The sequence below is a fragment of the Mycteria americana genome, chromosome 13 (genome assembly GCF_035582795.1).
Source record: "Mycteria americana isolate JAX WOST 10 ecotype Jacksonville Zoo and Gardens chromosome 13, USCA_MyAme_1.0, whole genome shotgun sequence".
NCBI classification, from domain to species: Eukaryota; Metazoa; Chordata; class Aves; order Ciconiiformes; family Ciconiidae; genus Mycteria; species Mycteria americana.
The window spans coordinates 7,393,562-7,409,859 of NC_134377.1; the positions used below are offsets into that span (position 1 = coordinate 7,393,562).

The 16,298-nt window shown below is 41.0% G+C and overlaps 1 protein-coding gene across 3 annotated transcripts in view; it reads right to left on the reverse strand.

Annotated features, from left to right (window-relative positions):
* Nucleotides 1-5,670: 5,670 nt before the first annotated feature.
* MED15 (mediator complex subunit 15) overlaps nt 5,671-16,298 on the reverse strand; it is a 33,856-nt gene continuing 23,228 nt past the window's right edge. Inside the window, exons 10-18 of one of the 3 annotated variants that reach the window (XM_075516638.1) lie at nt 14,172-14,314; nt 13,721-13,848; nt 12,691-12,825; nt 12,228-12,291; nt 11,993-12,059; nt 11,399-11,559; nt 11,028-11,194; nt 10,037-10,135; nt 5,671-9,886 (exon numbers count right to left, since the gene is read on the reverse strand). In XM_075516638.1, the coding sequence (XP_075372753.1) occupies nt 9,753-9,886; nt 10,037-10,135; nt 11,028-11,194; nt 11,399-11,559; nt 11,993-12,059; nt 12,228-12,291; nt 12,691-12,825; nt 13,721-13,848; nt 14,172-14,314 (1,098 nt within the window). In that variant the 3' untranslated portion in view covers nt 5,671-9,752. Of the gene's footprint in view, nt 9,890-10,036; nt 10,136-11,027; nt 11,195-11,398; nt 11,560-11,992; nt 12,060-12,227; nt 12,292-12,690; nt 12,826-13,720; nt 13,849-14,171; nt 14,315-16,298 lie in introns of all 3 variants that reach the window. The other 2 variants (XM_075516637.1, XM_075516639.1) reach the window with 2 other exon arrangements.

Here is a 16,298-nt window from a genome sequence, read left to right on the forward strand (position 1 = left end):
AGCTGCACTGATTGATAGGAAAAAAAAAAAAAAAAACCAAACAAAAACCAGAAGATGGGACAAGGCAGCAAGAGAGGCATCTCATAGCCCATGGCTGGGCTTAAACCTCCTCTTCCCTGCCTGAGGCCTCCCCAACCCAGGCAGGTTTATGCCTTCCACCTCCATAAACCACTTCTCCATGTGTTTGCACCTCTTCTGGAGCCACTGTGCTTAATGGGGTATTAACACTTGCTTGTAGAAACAGAAGTTTCCCCTATAACCTTACTGTAACTCCAACCTGGTCCTTTTGGCCAGCAGAGAGGAGCATTCCTCTCTTGGAGTTCAACAAATACGTTGTTGTCCTCTCCCCTAACATGAAAAGGGCAAGAAATCCTTTTTTGTTTCATCAATGCTTAAAGAATCCATTGGCTCCCATCTCAAGCAGCTGCACTGCACCAGAGATACTCTTGTAAAACATTAAGGACCATGCACAGCTGTGAGACAGGAGAGAAACCATTTACTAAACAAATGCAAGAGCACCCACTCACGTGCATTTAACACATTCATGGCAGCATCTGACTCTGGTTAAACACTGCGCCGCTCAGCTCCATTGCTGTCCAGCACAGCCACGCTGCTGCCTCAGCCAGGGCCACCCAGCTGATACCACTGGGATGGGGTGAGGCAGCTGCCCCCATCCCCTGCAGCCCCCTCCCCGCCACTGTAAAAGCCCTGGGGTGGGGCATTGCACTGGTGGGTGGGCAGCCAGCCACGGGGAGCTCTGCCTCCCAGCAAGTGGCCACAACAGGAACGTAATGGTGGTACTGGGGAGGGGGACAGCAACAGCTGCTCCTCAGCAGCAGCTGTCACTCTGTGCTTCCTTAAATGACACTATTTAAAAAAAAAAAAAAAAAAGTATTTTCCCATGTTATTACAGATCTTCATTAATCTCATTATTCATTAAACTCATAATGAATCAGGGATTGCTACTAAAAGCTATGCCACATTTTCCTGTTGCTGCAGACAGGATGACTTAAAAGCTGTAACAGAGATCAGCCATTACCTTGTCACCAATAGTCACAAATGGAAGACTGAGCTGCAAGAATGCCTTGAAAACCTGTCACCTTTCCTTGCAGCGTATCTTGACCCCAGGGCCATTGGTGACCTACACTCAGTAACTCAGAGCCGTACGTTGATCGATTAAAGAGCACTCTGGTCAGCTTATACAGAAAAATGGAATAGCTGAGGGTCATTTAGTTTGATATAGAAATACAGTTGCTTCTAAACCGCTACCCAAACCGCAGCAGCAGGCGAGGCAAAGCCGGAGGTGTGTTGCTAGCAATACAATGCACTGATAGTCTCAGCACTGGCTTGAGCTACATTTTAACAAACCAGATCAGCACACAAAAGTCATATGCTTTACCTATACTGGTTGGAAGCACAGGGAAAAGGAAAGAGGAATGCCGTATTTCTGTACTGCCTGCTGCTGCAGTACAGCATTTCTTGCTGTACCGCATTTTATTCCTCAGACCAAGCTGCTGTGAGAGATGCTGCCAGGCACTTCACTCAGCATAAGCTATAATTAGGAGGATTTTGTTCACACAAGGCAAAAATTATGTTTAATTTTTTTCAAAGGTCTCGAGAGTAAGGGAGTCCCCTTCTAGGTTACCACCACTCAGGTCATGGGGTTTTGTTGTGTTTTGTTTTGTTTTGTTTTTAATTACAAGCTGTGCTGGGACTAATATGAGAATGTGAAGTTCTGAAACATAAACCAAATACAGTGCTGAGAGTGTTGGGGAAGGGATTTTATTTAACATTACAGTGGTAGAAATATTTAGTGCTGCCCTCTAGAAGCAAGTCTATATACTGTCTATCAACTTCCATGATACTGCTATATAAAAGGTCAACTTTTTTTTTTTTTAAATGAAGTCACGGGCATCTCCATGTTCGATACCTTCGTATTATCCCCAGCTTATGATCACAATACTTACCCCCCATGACACAGAAGTCAAACATTTGACTAAAGAGAGAGTTCCTCAGTAAAAGGTATGTCAGGTTTCTGGAAGGAACACATTCAGCCATTGAAAAAAAAAAAAATCTGTCCCTCAAAACATCTCTAATCAAGGGTAGGGATCACATACAAGTGTCTTATTAATAAAATGGCCCAACCTAGGGTACTAAACAATAAAAAGCAGGTGTTTTCACAGTATTTTGTGATTTCAAAACATCCTTATTTCCTGGGACTAAGTGGCTCCATTTCCCCACCAGCCTGTTCCTGCCCTCCGAGCATGGCAAAGTGGCAAACAGCAGGCACAGCTGCCTGTATATTTCTGTCCCCATGTTCACTCTCACCCCTTCCTGCAATTTCCATTCTCTGAGCTACTTTTTTCATTGACACCAAATGTTCTCTGGGGCAATACACCAAGAGATGCCACAAAGAGGAATCCTGATCAGATCAGCTTCCAAAGGCAACTCAGTCAGGAAAATAACCATTTTGTGCTCACTAAAAATATGCCACGCTAGCGCACGTGGGAGAGAGAACTAATCAAAGTGAACTGAGGTTCCGTAAGAAAACAGCTATAGACTAAATGTAAATCAATATCCAACACTATGCTGTAGGAACCAGAGCAGTCAGTATCATGAAAGTAAGCCTGCAATAACCAGGTTTTGCTAACAAATCCCATTTGCTTGAGCCTTAGAGCTGCAGGAGGGTTGCATCTCACCATGTTCCACACAAGCGTAAGAGAAGGTATTTCCTGCGTACTAGTCATTGTCCTGCTGTGATGCTGTAGATAATTGCCCTGCTGCAAGTTTGATTTGAGCAATTTGATACTTGAGGGCCTTGGCTTTGCAAACTTGTTTGCTTAAACTGCCACTCCCATAATCGGCTCTGCAGTCATAGGACTTAGGGCATGGTTTCTCTCTTTTTCTGCAGATAACAAAATTTCTACCTCATCTTCTGCAATGACCAGTTCAAATCACTGTTCAGTGTGTAAGACTGCTAAAAAAGGCACGACTTACCTTTGGGGTAGCAGAAATATCAGAAATCAGTCATCAGACAAGACATTCTACCATTTTGTTATGCGGCCTTATTACCATTTCACAGAATCACAGAATCATATAGGTTGGAAAAGACCTTTAAGATCATCGAGTCCAACCATAAACCTAACACTGCCAAAACCACCACTACACCATGTCTCTAAGCACCTCATCCAAACGTCCTTTAAATACCTCCAGGGATGGCGACTCAACCACTTCCCTGGGCAGCCTGTTCCACTGCTTGATAACCCTCTCGGTGAAGAAAAATTTCCTAATATCCAGTCTAAACCTCCCCTGGTGCAACTTGAGGCCATTTCCTCTTGTCCTATCACTTGTTACCTGGGAGAAGAGACCGACCCCCACCTCTCTACAACCTCCTTTCAGGTAGTTGTAGAGAGCAATAAGGTCTCCCCTCAGCCTCCTTTTCTCCAGGCTAAACAGTCCCAGCTCCCTCAGCCGCTCCCCATCAGCCTTGTGCTCCAGACCCTTCCCCAGCTTCGTTGCCCTTCTCTGGACACGCTCCAGTACCTCAATATCCCTCTTGTAGTGAGGGGCCCAACACTGAACACAGCATTCGAGGTGCGGCCTCACCAGTGCCCAGTACAGGGGCACAATCACTTCCCTAGTCCTGCTGGCCACGCTATTTTTTATACAAGCCAGGATGCCATTGGCTTTCTTGGCCGCCTGGGCACACTGCTGGCTCGTATTCAGGCGGCTGTCAACCAACACCCCCAGGTCCTTCTCTGCCAGGCAGCTTTCCAGCCACTCTTCCCCAAGCCTGTAGCGTTGCATGGGGTTGCTGTGGCCCAAGTGCAGGACTTTGCACTTGGCCTTGTTGAACCCCATACAATTGACCTCGGCCCATCCATCCAGCCTGTCCAGGTCCCTCTGCAGAGCCTTCCTACCCTCAAGCAGATCAACACTCCCACACAACCTGGTGTCATCTGCAAACTTACTGAGAGTACACTCGATCCCTTTGTCCAGATCATTGATAAAGATGTTAAACAGAACTGGCCCCAACACCGAGCCCTGGGGAACACCACTTGTGACCGGCCGCCAACCGGAGTAAACTCCATTCACCACCACTCTTTGGGTCCGGCCGTCCAGCCAGTTCTTTACCCAGCGAAGAGTACACCCGTCCAAGCCGTGAGCAGCCAGTTTCTCCAGGAGAATGCTGTGGGAGACCGTGTCAAAGGCTTTACTGAAGTCTAGATAGACAACATCCACAGCCTTTCCCTCATCCACTAGGCGGGTCACCTTGTCATAGAAGGAGATCAGGTTGGTCAAGCAGGACCTGCCTTTCCTGAACCCATGCTGGCTGGGCTTGATCCCTTGGTTATTCTCTACATGCCGTGTGATAGCACTCAGGATGATCTGCTCCATCAGCTTCCCCGGCACCGAGGTCAGGCTGACAGGCCTGTAGTTCCCCGGGTCCTCCTTCCGGCCCTTCTTGAAGATGGGTGTCACATTCGCTAATCTCCAGTCAGCAGGGACTTCCCCAGTTAGCCAGGACTGCTGGTAAACGATGGAAAGGGGCTTGGTGAGCTCTTCTGCCAGCTCCTTCAACACTCTCGGGTGGATCTCATTAGGCCCCATAGACTTGTGAGTGTCTAAGTGGACATATAATTTCTATTAGTTTTATCTAATAATTCTATTAGTTTTATCTAATAATAATAATCTAATAATAATATAATAATAATCTAATAATAATAATTCTATTAGTTTTATCTAATAATTTCTATTAGTTTTATCATGCACATTTTATTAATCATACTGACATCAAAGTGAACCATTTAGAAACACATACAAAGCTAAATTTGGACTGCTACTAATTCATGGAGCCTAAAAATCCCACATTGTTTATGGTGAATAATAAAGTTTTCCGGAAAAACAGCAGAAAGGTAAGTTCTCTGTCTTCCTCAGTGCATCTGAAATAATGTTTGGAAGACATGCACATGAACGAAAACGTTCCAGGAGACTACTAACCAGTCAAATCAGGTAAGGAAATGCCTCTAGAAATCTAATATTCTTCAACCAACTTAAAGTAGCTTATGTGGTACTCTACTCTGAAAATCCTCCTTTTTAAAGATTTTTTTAATTAGTTTTCCTCCCAGTAAGTTTGCAGGATGGTAAGTGGAACTCAGAGGTGCAAGTTCTATAGGTAAAGGCCATCTGGAACTTCTGAATCTACAGAATGTTTCTGTAAAGGATGGCATTTGGGGGTGGGGGGGCAAGAACACAACACAACACAAAACCAGCTCTGGGTATCCTGTCGTTCACGCTTCCCAGCAAGCAACAATATTATTGCCATTTCAGGTTTCAAGGATCTTGATATCTTAATTTTATGTATATTATATACCTATGCACACACAGAGCAAGTTTTAAACACAAACCATTCTTCTGTGTTTTAAGACTGCTCCTCATACTTTTAATAGCCCTAAACCAATGAAGAATAGACACTTGTCTTCAGATGAAGATTAACATACATAGTTATCACTTGTCCTGTTAGGTAATTTTTTAAGGCTACTGCAGTTTGAAAACAATGTATTGAGGAATAAAAGTCTAAAAGATTGATCAGGTTCAAGTTGGAGGTCAGTCCCCTCAACTGGAAAGCATTTCCTGGAGAATCAGAAAGTTGTTTATTCTTTAGTATGTTGTACATTCTTTAGTATGACAGAGCCCATATCCAAGTGCTAATCGATACGACAATCTGCAAAACAGACGTGACAGTAAATAACACAGAACAAAAGAAAACGGCCAAGAACAGTTAGTTAGGGCCCTTCATTCTTATTATCTCTCTCCTCCAGCCGGCAAGGACTTGCTCATCTTACACAACCAGTTTTGGCAACAGATCTGCAGTTCTCTTAAAGGTGTGGTTACAGTAGGGAATGTGTTCTACCATTTCTTTAAGTGGGTTGTTCCAAAGATTGAATCACTCTGTGAAGACACTGGCTATTTAGAGTTTGACTGACTCTTTCTCAAATACTTATATAGAAGACTCAAATGACAGGAACTGCACTGCTTCCTATAGCTCATCTCAAATATTTGGTTCTTTAAGGCACTGTCCATATGAGAGGATAGTCTCAAAAAAACTCACGGATCTCATACAGGTGAGAAACAGAGAGAGGAGATATGGTAATACGAGTCTCTTTAGAAGGTAGCACTTATCAGAAAGGAATCAAGGAATTCTTTTAATTTAGTCCACTGATATGCAAATCAGTTATATTAGCTCACATTGCCAGTATTAGCTGTATTGGCTCTCTAGTACATTTCATGCCTTTTATCATCAAATTTGGCCCATTAAAAATTATATTCAAGTTAAAATCCCTTTTCCTTTGTGCAGAATGAACCAGGTCAGAGTGGTTTTAACATTACACTCTAGTGGGAGTCAATAGTTTTGGAAGATGGAGAAAAATACACTTTCCTAAATTTAAGCATCGCCATATCCTGTAAGATAACTATAGTGTATTAATTCTAAGGCATAAATATTTTCAGTAGTGTACTGGGAAAAGGAAGAGTCCAGAAAACAAAGGCATGGTTTACAAAACAGGAAGATGTATTCATTAGCACAATAATTCCCAAAAGGAGTACCTGCAAGAACGTTTTCTCCACTTTCTGCCCTTAAGCATCCAGTCTCGAGAGCCTAGCAAGAGCAAGCAGCCCTGGGGAGCCAAAAGGCAGGATGTGTTGTACTAGGCTCAGCAGCTAGTGATGCACCTGCCCCCTGACCGTGCTAGACAACGTCAGGGGAGCTCATACAGCAAAGACGCAAAGCTAGACTTTAACACAGAAAAGCTGTGCCTCAGATAGCAAGTTTGGAAAAACAGAAGAACAGCCAATCACACAATATCTTTGTTCCATGAAGAAAAACAGTAATTCATTCAAAATACCACAACTTTGGGGGAAAAAAGTTCTCACTGAAGTTTAAAGTCTCATCAGCCAGACAAGACAGTCCATCACACAATTCCTGAGCTCACCAGTAGGGCAGTAATCCTAACCCAATACCTTTCCAAATTGAGAAAGAAATGGTTTCAGGTAATCACAGTAACATTGATTTGCTGCATTCCTCTCTGCAGTCTGATTGCCACACCAGTGCCTATTACAAAAAAGGCAGTTTTGCCACCACTGAAACAAGCACTACTGAACAGCTTTATTGAGAGGCAGAGGGGAACTCAGGCTATTCAAAGAAGCCATCTTCATCTAACTGCACTTTAATTCAACACTCTTACTCTTCATTCTCGTTTCCGTATTACTGCTTTGAACATTTACACTGAAGTTTCATGACAGATTCTTCAGCTGCTGTTGTCACCTCATTTAAAGTAAAAGCTGATTGTGAATTAATTTTGTATGCCATTTGTTCAAGAAAGGAAAGGATCAGACTTGCGTATTTCTCATTTCATAACAAATTTGTGCATTTCTGAAAGACACGAAGCCCTGAATTTTTCGTAACAGGGGCACTTTCTGAATTCACTTTTAATGCCCCAAGAGCTGGTAAAGTACCCAAACATCAATACTAATTTACTCCCACTTTGGTGAATCTTCCCAAGGATTTGGGAATAAGCTTGGGTTTTTTATTTCAGCAAGATCTACAAGCAGCTTATGACAGTTTGCCCATCAACAGAAAAGGAAGGCAGCTATATGATACACAGCTATTAATTTGATATGTGGTGGGTACATGACCCACTTCCAGTTTTCATTATTTATTTCCCAACCGAGAAGTTGCTGTATGTCAAGATGCCTACTGACCCTCTTAGTCCAACATCTCATTACATCTTGTTTGAAGGAAAACTTAAAAGGTATTGCAGTGACAGCTCTGAAAACCGCACTAGGAAAGTTATTGGAAATCTGAGGGATGTGCGTATTTTGCATCTATTTACAGATAGGTTTTAACCAAATTCTTAAGAAATAAATGCTATAAATGTCTCAGTGTTAGAGCCTGACAATATCTCTAACTGCTACCCCCCCACCCCCCCCTTTCTTGGCTTATGGCTTAATTGTGTATTACAAACTGTATTGGTGCCGCTGTTTTTTCTGCCCTAAGAAAAGAGTCAGCCATGTAACAGTACCGGTTAAAAAACTACATCTTTCTTTTGTAGGTACCATGACTAACCTCTTGACCAGGTCTTCCAATTCACTGTGAGGAGAGTAAACACAGTGTTGCATAGGATGAAGAGCCATTTACAATTTCCTCCCCTAACCTTCAAAGCATATGAGTTTTCACTCACCATAGAACAAAGTAACCATCATCCAATGGACACAACAGAACTGGTATCTAAGGACCAACATGGGAAGAGCAGTATAATGTTAGCATCCAACACAGGAATAATAATAAATTTATTACAACAGAAACAAACAGATAATGCATTAGTTCATGTACAAAATACTGATAGCATTCTGCTGCCTCAGTCAGTGCTTACTAAGTACCCACATTTAAAAACATCCTAAAATTGATGACACCACACAGATTTACAAAGGTCATAGCAATTTCTTGACACTACTGTAAGAGAGCCCAGCTACTCTTTAAGGTTTGCTGCACAATAGAGGGAGATGGAGCAGGATACGATGGGAACATCGAAAATTTGAAATTCTTCTGCACCAGGAAATTAAGAGTGAGCAACTTATAAGCATGGGGAAAATAAAACAATCACACAATGCATGAAATTAGAGTTACTCGTGGCAAACGTTTTCATTAGAAGAGCCCAACAATAAGGCAGCTGATGACTGACTTGAGTGCCTATCATTGCTCAAAGCATAAAATATTAGTTGTCAGTTCTACTCCTGAGCTATGTTGGTTCTTTCCTTTTCAAAACAAACTGATGTAGCATAGAAGCATTTTCTCTGAACAGTATCAACTCCCAAAGGATGCCAGACACCTCAGAGAGACTCTTAGTAAAAGAAGAAATGTAGCTACAAGCCTGCTGGATTGATTTGTGTTACTAGGGCTTTATACTGTTGGATTTTTCCCCCCACCTTTACATACACATTTTATAGAGTTTATAGAGGAAGTCAGCGTGCACATTAATATCTCTTCTTTCTAATCACCTCACTCTTTTGGAGTGAGAAACATGTGTCCATGCTAACCAAAATCCGTTTATACAAAGTAGTGTTTAAAATAAGCTATAAAATACTTTTTTTGCTCTATTTGGTCCCCTCCCACCCCCAAGTATAATTATCCAGATTTATTTCACACATTTGAAGGATGTCTTAAAAGGCTGTAATTTATCCCATCTCTGGGCAAAGCCAGTAAGCAAAAAGATTCCTGCAACCACTGAGAAGTTTGCAAGATCATTCTAGTTGCAGCTAATTTATTTCTGGGGCAGTATCAGGTCACAAAACATACATACAGTGTGAAAGGAATACTGGCACTGAGCAAACTTTGAAGCAAATTAGGACATTCTCTCCCTACTCCCTCTTATACCAGACTCCCTGATGGAAGTCCACAAATAATTTCTTCTCTAAGAAGACAATAAAAACTCATCCTAGTACAGTCTCAAGAACCATATATACACATTTTGTATATTTGAAAATGCTGGCAAAAGTCCACAGAGGCAGAAGATAAAAACCATGAAAGCTAAATCTAACATCGGGTTCTCTACTGAACCTGACGCCTAGAAACAAAACAACATAAGGCTTCTTTCTTCTGAAGTACCCTCCCCAAATGTGATTTTCCAGTGGCATGTGGAAGAGGCCAGCTGTTGAGACCTTCTTTCTTGCTTCACGATTTAGAAAGTGAGATGTTATGCAGCAGAGAGGCAGGCCTGACGAATACTTTGTGCCCAGGTGTTTAATAGTGCTGTGACTGAATGCTTGTCTGGAAGTTGCAATAGTTTTGAAGTCATGTACCGATACACTGACTGCAAAAAGGGATTGGCTGCTGGAAAAAAAAAAAGATAACAGATAAACGGAGTTATAATAAAAATAATAATTTCAAAATTTTTAAAAAGAGTAACATTAGGTGTTCATATTTCCCCACTATTACCACATACACATGCTCAACAAATGTCATGCTAGCATCTCATACCATACTGTCTAGGGTTTTTTATCCACAGAGGGCTCTGATCTGGATAGTCCGCTGGAACGCTGAGCTGTAGTGGTGGGACATTCGGAAGATTCTTGTCATCTAGAATGCAAACATACTTCCCATCACAACAAAGCATTTCTTGCTGGACCAAGTTTGGTTGGGGGGTTTTTTGTGCATAATTCAGCTTGGTTTCTAGCCTCTGAACCCCAAGGAGGAACCAGGCTGTACATTTCCATTTTTATTGGAAAGCAATCTCAGGGCTCACTTTAACAATACTCTTAAATTCCTGGAAGAAAAGCCTGGCAAACATAACTTCATCTCTTACACATTTCTGCACCTTGCCAATCTCACTGTTTCATCAGCTGAACTTCACTAAGTTAGACACCTCATTTTTGAAAATCAAGTGCCTTATGTACTTATTCAGGACAAAAACAGTTCAGATTTCTCAAACAAAGGGGAGGAGAAAAGAATCTATTTTCCCCATTGGAATCCAAAGAGCAAAACAACACTTTATGCTTATTCAGCCGAGACAAAAAAAAGATGCAATCTGAATTTCTTTCTTGAACATACATCATTGTTAGCGATTACTAGTACAACCTGAAATAGACCCTCCCAAAAATTAACGCAACATTTCTCTAGCTCTGTCCTAGTTGTTGGAGGCAGAATAATTCTCACATATCAGTATAGGTCAAATCAGGAATCAAGATTGTTGCTAGCAACCGGTAATTTTCTAGACACTAAATGAGATTACCAATTGCAACTTCAGTACAAAGAAAGGATCGATCAGTGTGAATGAAATCTCCAGGTGTACCCTGAAGCAGGCTGTGCAGAATATCATGGTTAAGCAGTGCTATGAATCTGGTAAGTACAGACTTCATGCAGAAGTCACAGGTTGGCAAGATTCAAGACTGTTAGCAAAAAACTCTTCAAATTTCTACCATCAAGCTCAGCACTTCTTTCTGAATTCAGCCCTTAGTTTATTCTTGCTTACCTAGCTTGCATATGAGATGAACTGTGCCATTATTACTGCAGTGAGAAGGGTCCAGGTTCACCAGGAATTTAGGATTTAATCTTGCAACTTCCCCTTGTAAGACATTTGGTATAGTCTGCCTTTCATCCTCTTCATATTTCCGTTTTCGAGGTGAAGCAATTGGGGCCCTAGGTAAAATACGGTCCACAAAAGGACTAGGTGAAAATGTTATGCCAACACTGCATTTGTCAAATATTTTACAGGTGTAAACAGGAAAGATATAACTCACACTCATCCATAAACCCACCTGTTCTTTTAATAGTTTCTACAAATAAATATTTTTCCCTTAAATAATGAACATTTAAGACAGACAGCAGGTCAATGATACATACGTGATTGGTGGTCCGTGAATTGCAGTCATAGCTGGCATAAATGTACGGTAAAGGGAATGGTTGAAGACTGGTGAACGGATGTTGGCCAAAACAGCATCCAAAAGTGGCTGACACAAGTACTGCTGTTTGGTGGGGGGCACTGGGGGAGGCGGTGGAGTAGGCTAAAACACAAGAGAAGCCCCTTTTCTTTTAATCATCACCAAAAAAGAAATCTCTACTATTGATTCTGCAAAATTTTATAGCAGTAAACTTCTAATGCATGAAATGCAAAGGATTCTCAAAACTGCATACAGTAACACTAAAAAAAAAAAAAAAAAAAAAAAAAAGGCAGTCTGCAGCTTTCATTTAGGAAGTCTGTCCTGAAATCAGCTGCAAAAGTTCAACACAAGAACTTGAAGGTTCAGTTAAAAGATACATATAGGGAACTTACATGAAGTAAATGCTTGCCCATTTTTTCCTGTTTTCTTATTTTGTCCAACCTTACTTGAAGTCTTAACAGCATGAGCAACAAGAAATGCAAAAGATTATCTTGACAAATCATAAGACCTTTTGGAATTAATTGCTTATCTCTCACTAGCACAAAGCATTACGTACCACAGCCATATCATTTTTCAGCTTCTCCAGAGCAATTTCACATTTCTGCAGTGTCTTCAGAGGGCACCTGCAGAAGAGGAGAAATTTTATTACCACAAAATGGTCACCTGGGCTGAAGCGTTTCTGCTATCTGAGCCCCACAGACAGCTTCAATACCAACATGGCTGGATGCTAAACAACAAATTTCTGGAAGACCTGGGGAATCTGATGTCCAGCAAAAAGGAAAAAGAGTTACCGTTTTGAAGGGTCAGTCAGGATATCTAAGAGACTCTTCATTTTACTCAGGTCCTTCTTCCTATCTGAAATAATATCAGACACAAACACTGACTACAAGAATAGCTTCCATACTTGTAGACAGAAATACAGTATACTGTTAAAAGTGAAAACATGAGCCAACACTGTAGAAAGTAGTGAGGACCAAAGATTTTTCATCTAATCATAAGCATATCCATTGTGTAAGCTCTATGTGCCTCAAAAACATCAGAAGTAAAGGAAAAGTGATGGGAATTTAAGGATGAGGATTTTGCCCACTCTTCACAGTAAAATCTTTACAGTCATAGGAAAGAAAAAGCAACTAACTTTCACTGTAATTTTTAATCCCTGGAATAGAAACCAGCACAAAAGGCAAGGTACTGCTTCTTTTGTCAGAAGAGATAGCTGACAGAGAGAAATACATGACTAAATATAGGGAACCTCACCTTCATTTTTATCTATTTTATTGATCATCCTCCGGAGTGGCTCAATGTATTTTGATAGCTGTTTGAGTTTCTCCAGATACTGTTGCTCCTCTGACTGGCTAGAACTGGCTGGACTCATGACAGAATTTGGATTTCCTGGTAAGAAGTAAAGACTGCATGTCACAGGGATGATAAAAGATACTGCAGAACAGCATTCTCACATTTCAGAATCTAGATCTGAAATGTGGCACTCTCAAAGTGTAGCTCACATCAAATATCCAAATCCACAACTGGATGCCCTCCACAGTTTAAGTGCTTGTCCAACCCTCTAATCTTTGGGTAGAAATAACGTGTTCTGTGGACAGAAAGCAGTACCCATTTAATACAATTTTTTTCTGAAAAGGCCCAAAGTTTCATATACCCATTTTCTAGGTCCTCATTTTGCCTTTCCTCTGGTGCATTAAACACTAAATCAACACACTGAATTTGCTGCAGTTTTCCTTAAGTCAGTGCTTTCCAAACTGCAGAGCACACAACACTGGTATGAGAAGGAGCCAGTATGTTACTTCCATTCACAGTATCAGAAACTGCTTATTACATCTGGGAGAGAGAAGAGCACAAGTGTCAGAGTACACTTAGGAAGGTGTTTTGGAGCAAAGCAGCCTGCCACCTGTGATTAAGTGGTTACATCCTTTACAATTGCATGCTGTTGATAAGGGTTCCTTCCTGCATGGAACTAAGAAATCATTATGCCTCTATAAACTTGCTCCATTAAATTAAGTATCATTCATTTTCAAAAGATTGGGAAGCTAGAAAAACCCATTATGTACTTCAGTGATAAGAAAAGAGGTTTCAATTGATTTTGATTTGAGATATCCATGTTGTTTTGTTATGTGGTGCACGTGACATGTTCACTACTTGCAGTGCTGGCTGCTTTGTAGAGCTCTAAAGTTTACATCATGCCAAACAATAACAGGTTTCCTGGGAACTATTACAATTACCAAAACATACCCTAACTCACAGTCTGCAGTATAGTTCTCGGATCATTTACCTGGAGTGTTTAAAGGACCTGGGGATGGGACACTAAAGTTCTGAGGTGTTCGTGCAGCTGCTGGGCTCTGGGATGGCTGTGGAGATGGACTGGGGAGAAAGCTGCTGGGTGACGGAGCTGGGCCAGAGCTGAAAAATAAGCATAAAAATCAAACCTGCCAGAATCTGACAAGGAAGCATGATCAGCCTGTGAGCAGATATGCTTTTAGTAAGCATTGTTATGGCACTCTGTAGCTCTGCCAGTAGACTTGGTGAGGATTTCATACACAGCTTCTTTATTTAAAATGAGGGTTATTGGAGTGTGTTTGGCACAATCCCACCTGTGCTCTCACTGAAGTTGATGTTAAAATTCATTCAATTCAATGGAGACAGAGTAAGATATATTGAACGCTTCTGACAATGTCACCCTTACAACACTGACGAAGGTCCTCAAAAGTTGCAGTCTAGCTCACCTGACATTTGAATTTGGCTGAGAAGTTGGCTGGCCTGGCTGAGGAGATGGCTGTGGCTGTGGTGGTGGAGGCATTGATTGGGGTGTTTGAGCTTGTTGGACAGGAGATGGGGATGACATCATGGTAATATTGTTCTGGCTGACCTGAAATGTGGAAAAAGATAAGATCAATAACAACAAAAGGGAGTAAAGGATGGGAACCTAACTAAAAGGCTTTACCTACGGAGAGAAGCATATCCTCAGGCCTACAAGAAATGAAAGTGTTAGTTTCCTGTTCTCCCCCATAATGACAGTCCCACCTGTATCATTCTTGAGGCTCTCAGGGCAGTACTCCATATCAACTTTACTAGAAATAACCATAAAACTGCACATAATTTGAATAACTGTATAGTAATTGTTTTTCATTTCCCAAACCACCATGTTGCAATTAAAATGTCAGAAGTGCCATCTGAAAAACCTGTATTTTATTAGAACTAAAGAACAGCAGGAAGAAAAGACAGTTCTAACTTGAGAATTAACAGCCATAAAAACCCCTCCTTATTTTGACATTTTAATTACAGTCTTCAAAGGTCTGTCAGACTTGACTGTAGCTTCCCAACTGGTTTTCTTTAGGAGGAAGGAAGAAAAAAACAATTAAGTAAGCCAAACCACCAATATCTTGTTTAAATATTCAGCTATGAAAAATCTGGGTGGAGATAGAAACACTCCGAACTGAATGGCTGGGTGGAAAAAAATGAAGTAGCTTTCTGACCTTTGGAGAATGATGAGGTGTGCCTAAAGGACAAAAAGACGAATAAGAACATTTCCAGAACAGCACCAAACCCTGGGTAACAACTAAGTTTATTCTCTACACTCTGAAGTGCCAGAGTCAGATGATGCTCACATTTGAGCAACTTCTCACATTTGTTCTAATGGACATTTTTCCCCTTGATCACTTAAAACCAAACAAAAACCCCTGTATCATGGCCAGCAGCATGGTACAGTAATGCAGATATTAAATGATCATGTTTGTTTAAGGCACATGCAGACTTCTTATGACCTGAGGCTATAAATAAGTACATACAAAAATAAATTGAATTAGCCCGCAGAGGCCACATATTTTGACTCAGTAACCCATGCGTCCATTCTATAAGTCATTGGTTAGCACCTTTATGAATTAACGACTCTGTTTTCCTCAGTCTAAACCATTTTTAAGCAAAGGTCCCAGTAAATCTACAAGTACTAGACACTTCATGGGCACTGCAACTTGGTGTTGTCCTTCACTCACTCGTTAAATATCCATCTAAGTCATCCAACTGTTTCCAGAGGACATGATATTTAGCACATTAAAAAGTAAGTATTGCATGGTCTACTTTTGCATGTACGCACTGAATACGACAGGAAGTGCTTTGTTTGGAATATCACATTACAGCTATGCAAGAGGTCACACCCCACTAAAAAAAAAAAAAGGGGGCCCAAACAATCCCCAGCTAGGTGCAAAGGTAAAACTACTAAACTTGAAAATACTAGTTTATCATCCATTAAAGCATAGTTTAAAATCAAATGCAGCCTGACATACTATGAATTTTTTTTCAGGTCTTCAATAACCCCATTAGGTTCGCAGCCTCTCCTACAAAGATAATATCTGGAACAAGCGAGGCTGAAATGGTGTTTTAAATCAGCTATTATATGTTCCTTGTCTCCATAATCAACAAATACTGAGACTGTGATTACTGTTTTTCATAGGAGGTAGATTCTTTAACAGCATGTATCTCCTCAATAGTTGGAAAAGCATTTCTGAGATTGAAAGGCATAGTCTGCCTCCCACAGAAACTATTTAACATTATTTTAAACAGCAGGTGATTTAGAACTTACCCATATGGATGCTGCACCCATTTTTCATCAAATCAAACTAAGACCACTTTTGAGTGGTTCATCACTTCCTGAAAATCAAGCCCCTTTTAAGTGTCTCAAGTTGGTTACATAAAATTACTTCTGAAAACTTAAATCCTTGTGTTTTAGAAGGGAAGGAGAAAGATTTCATTCAGGTTTTTTGCCTGATTTAAGCTTCTGTATCTACTTCAACACCAAGGTCCCTTCACATTACAAGTGTTGCAGAAAAGCAAAGAAAAGAACATGCAGCATCTAC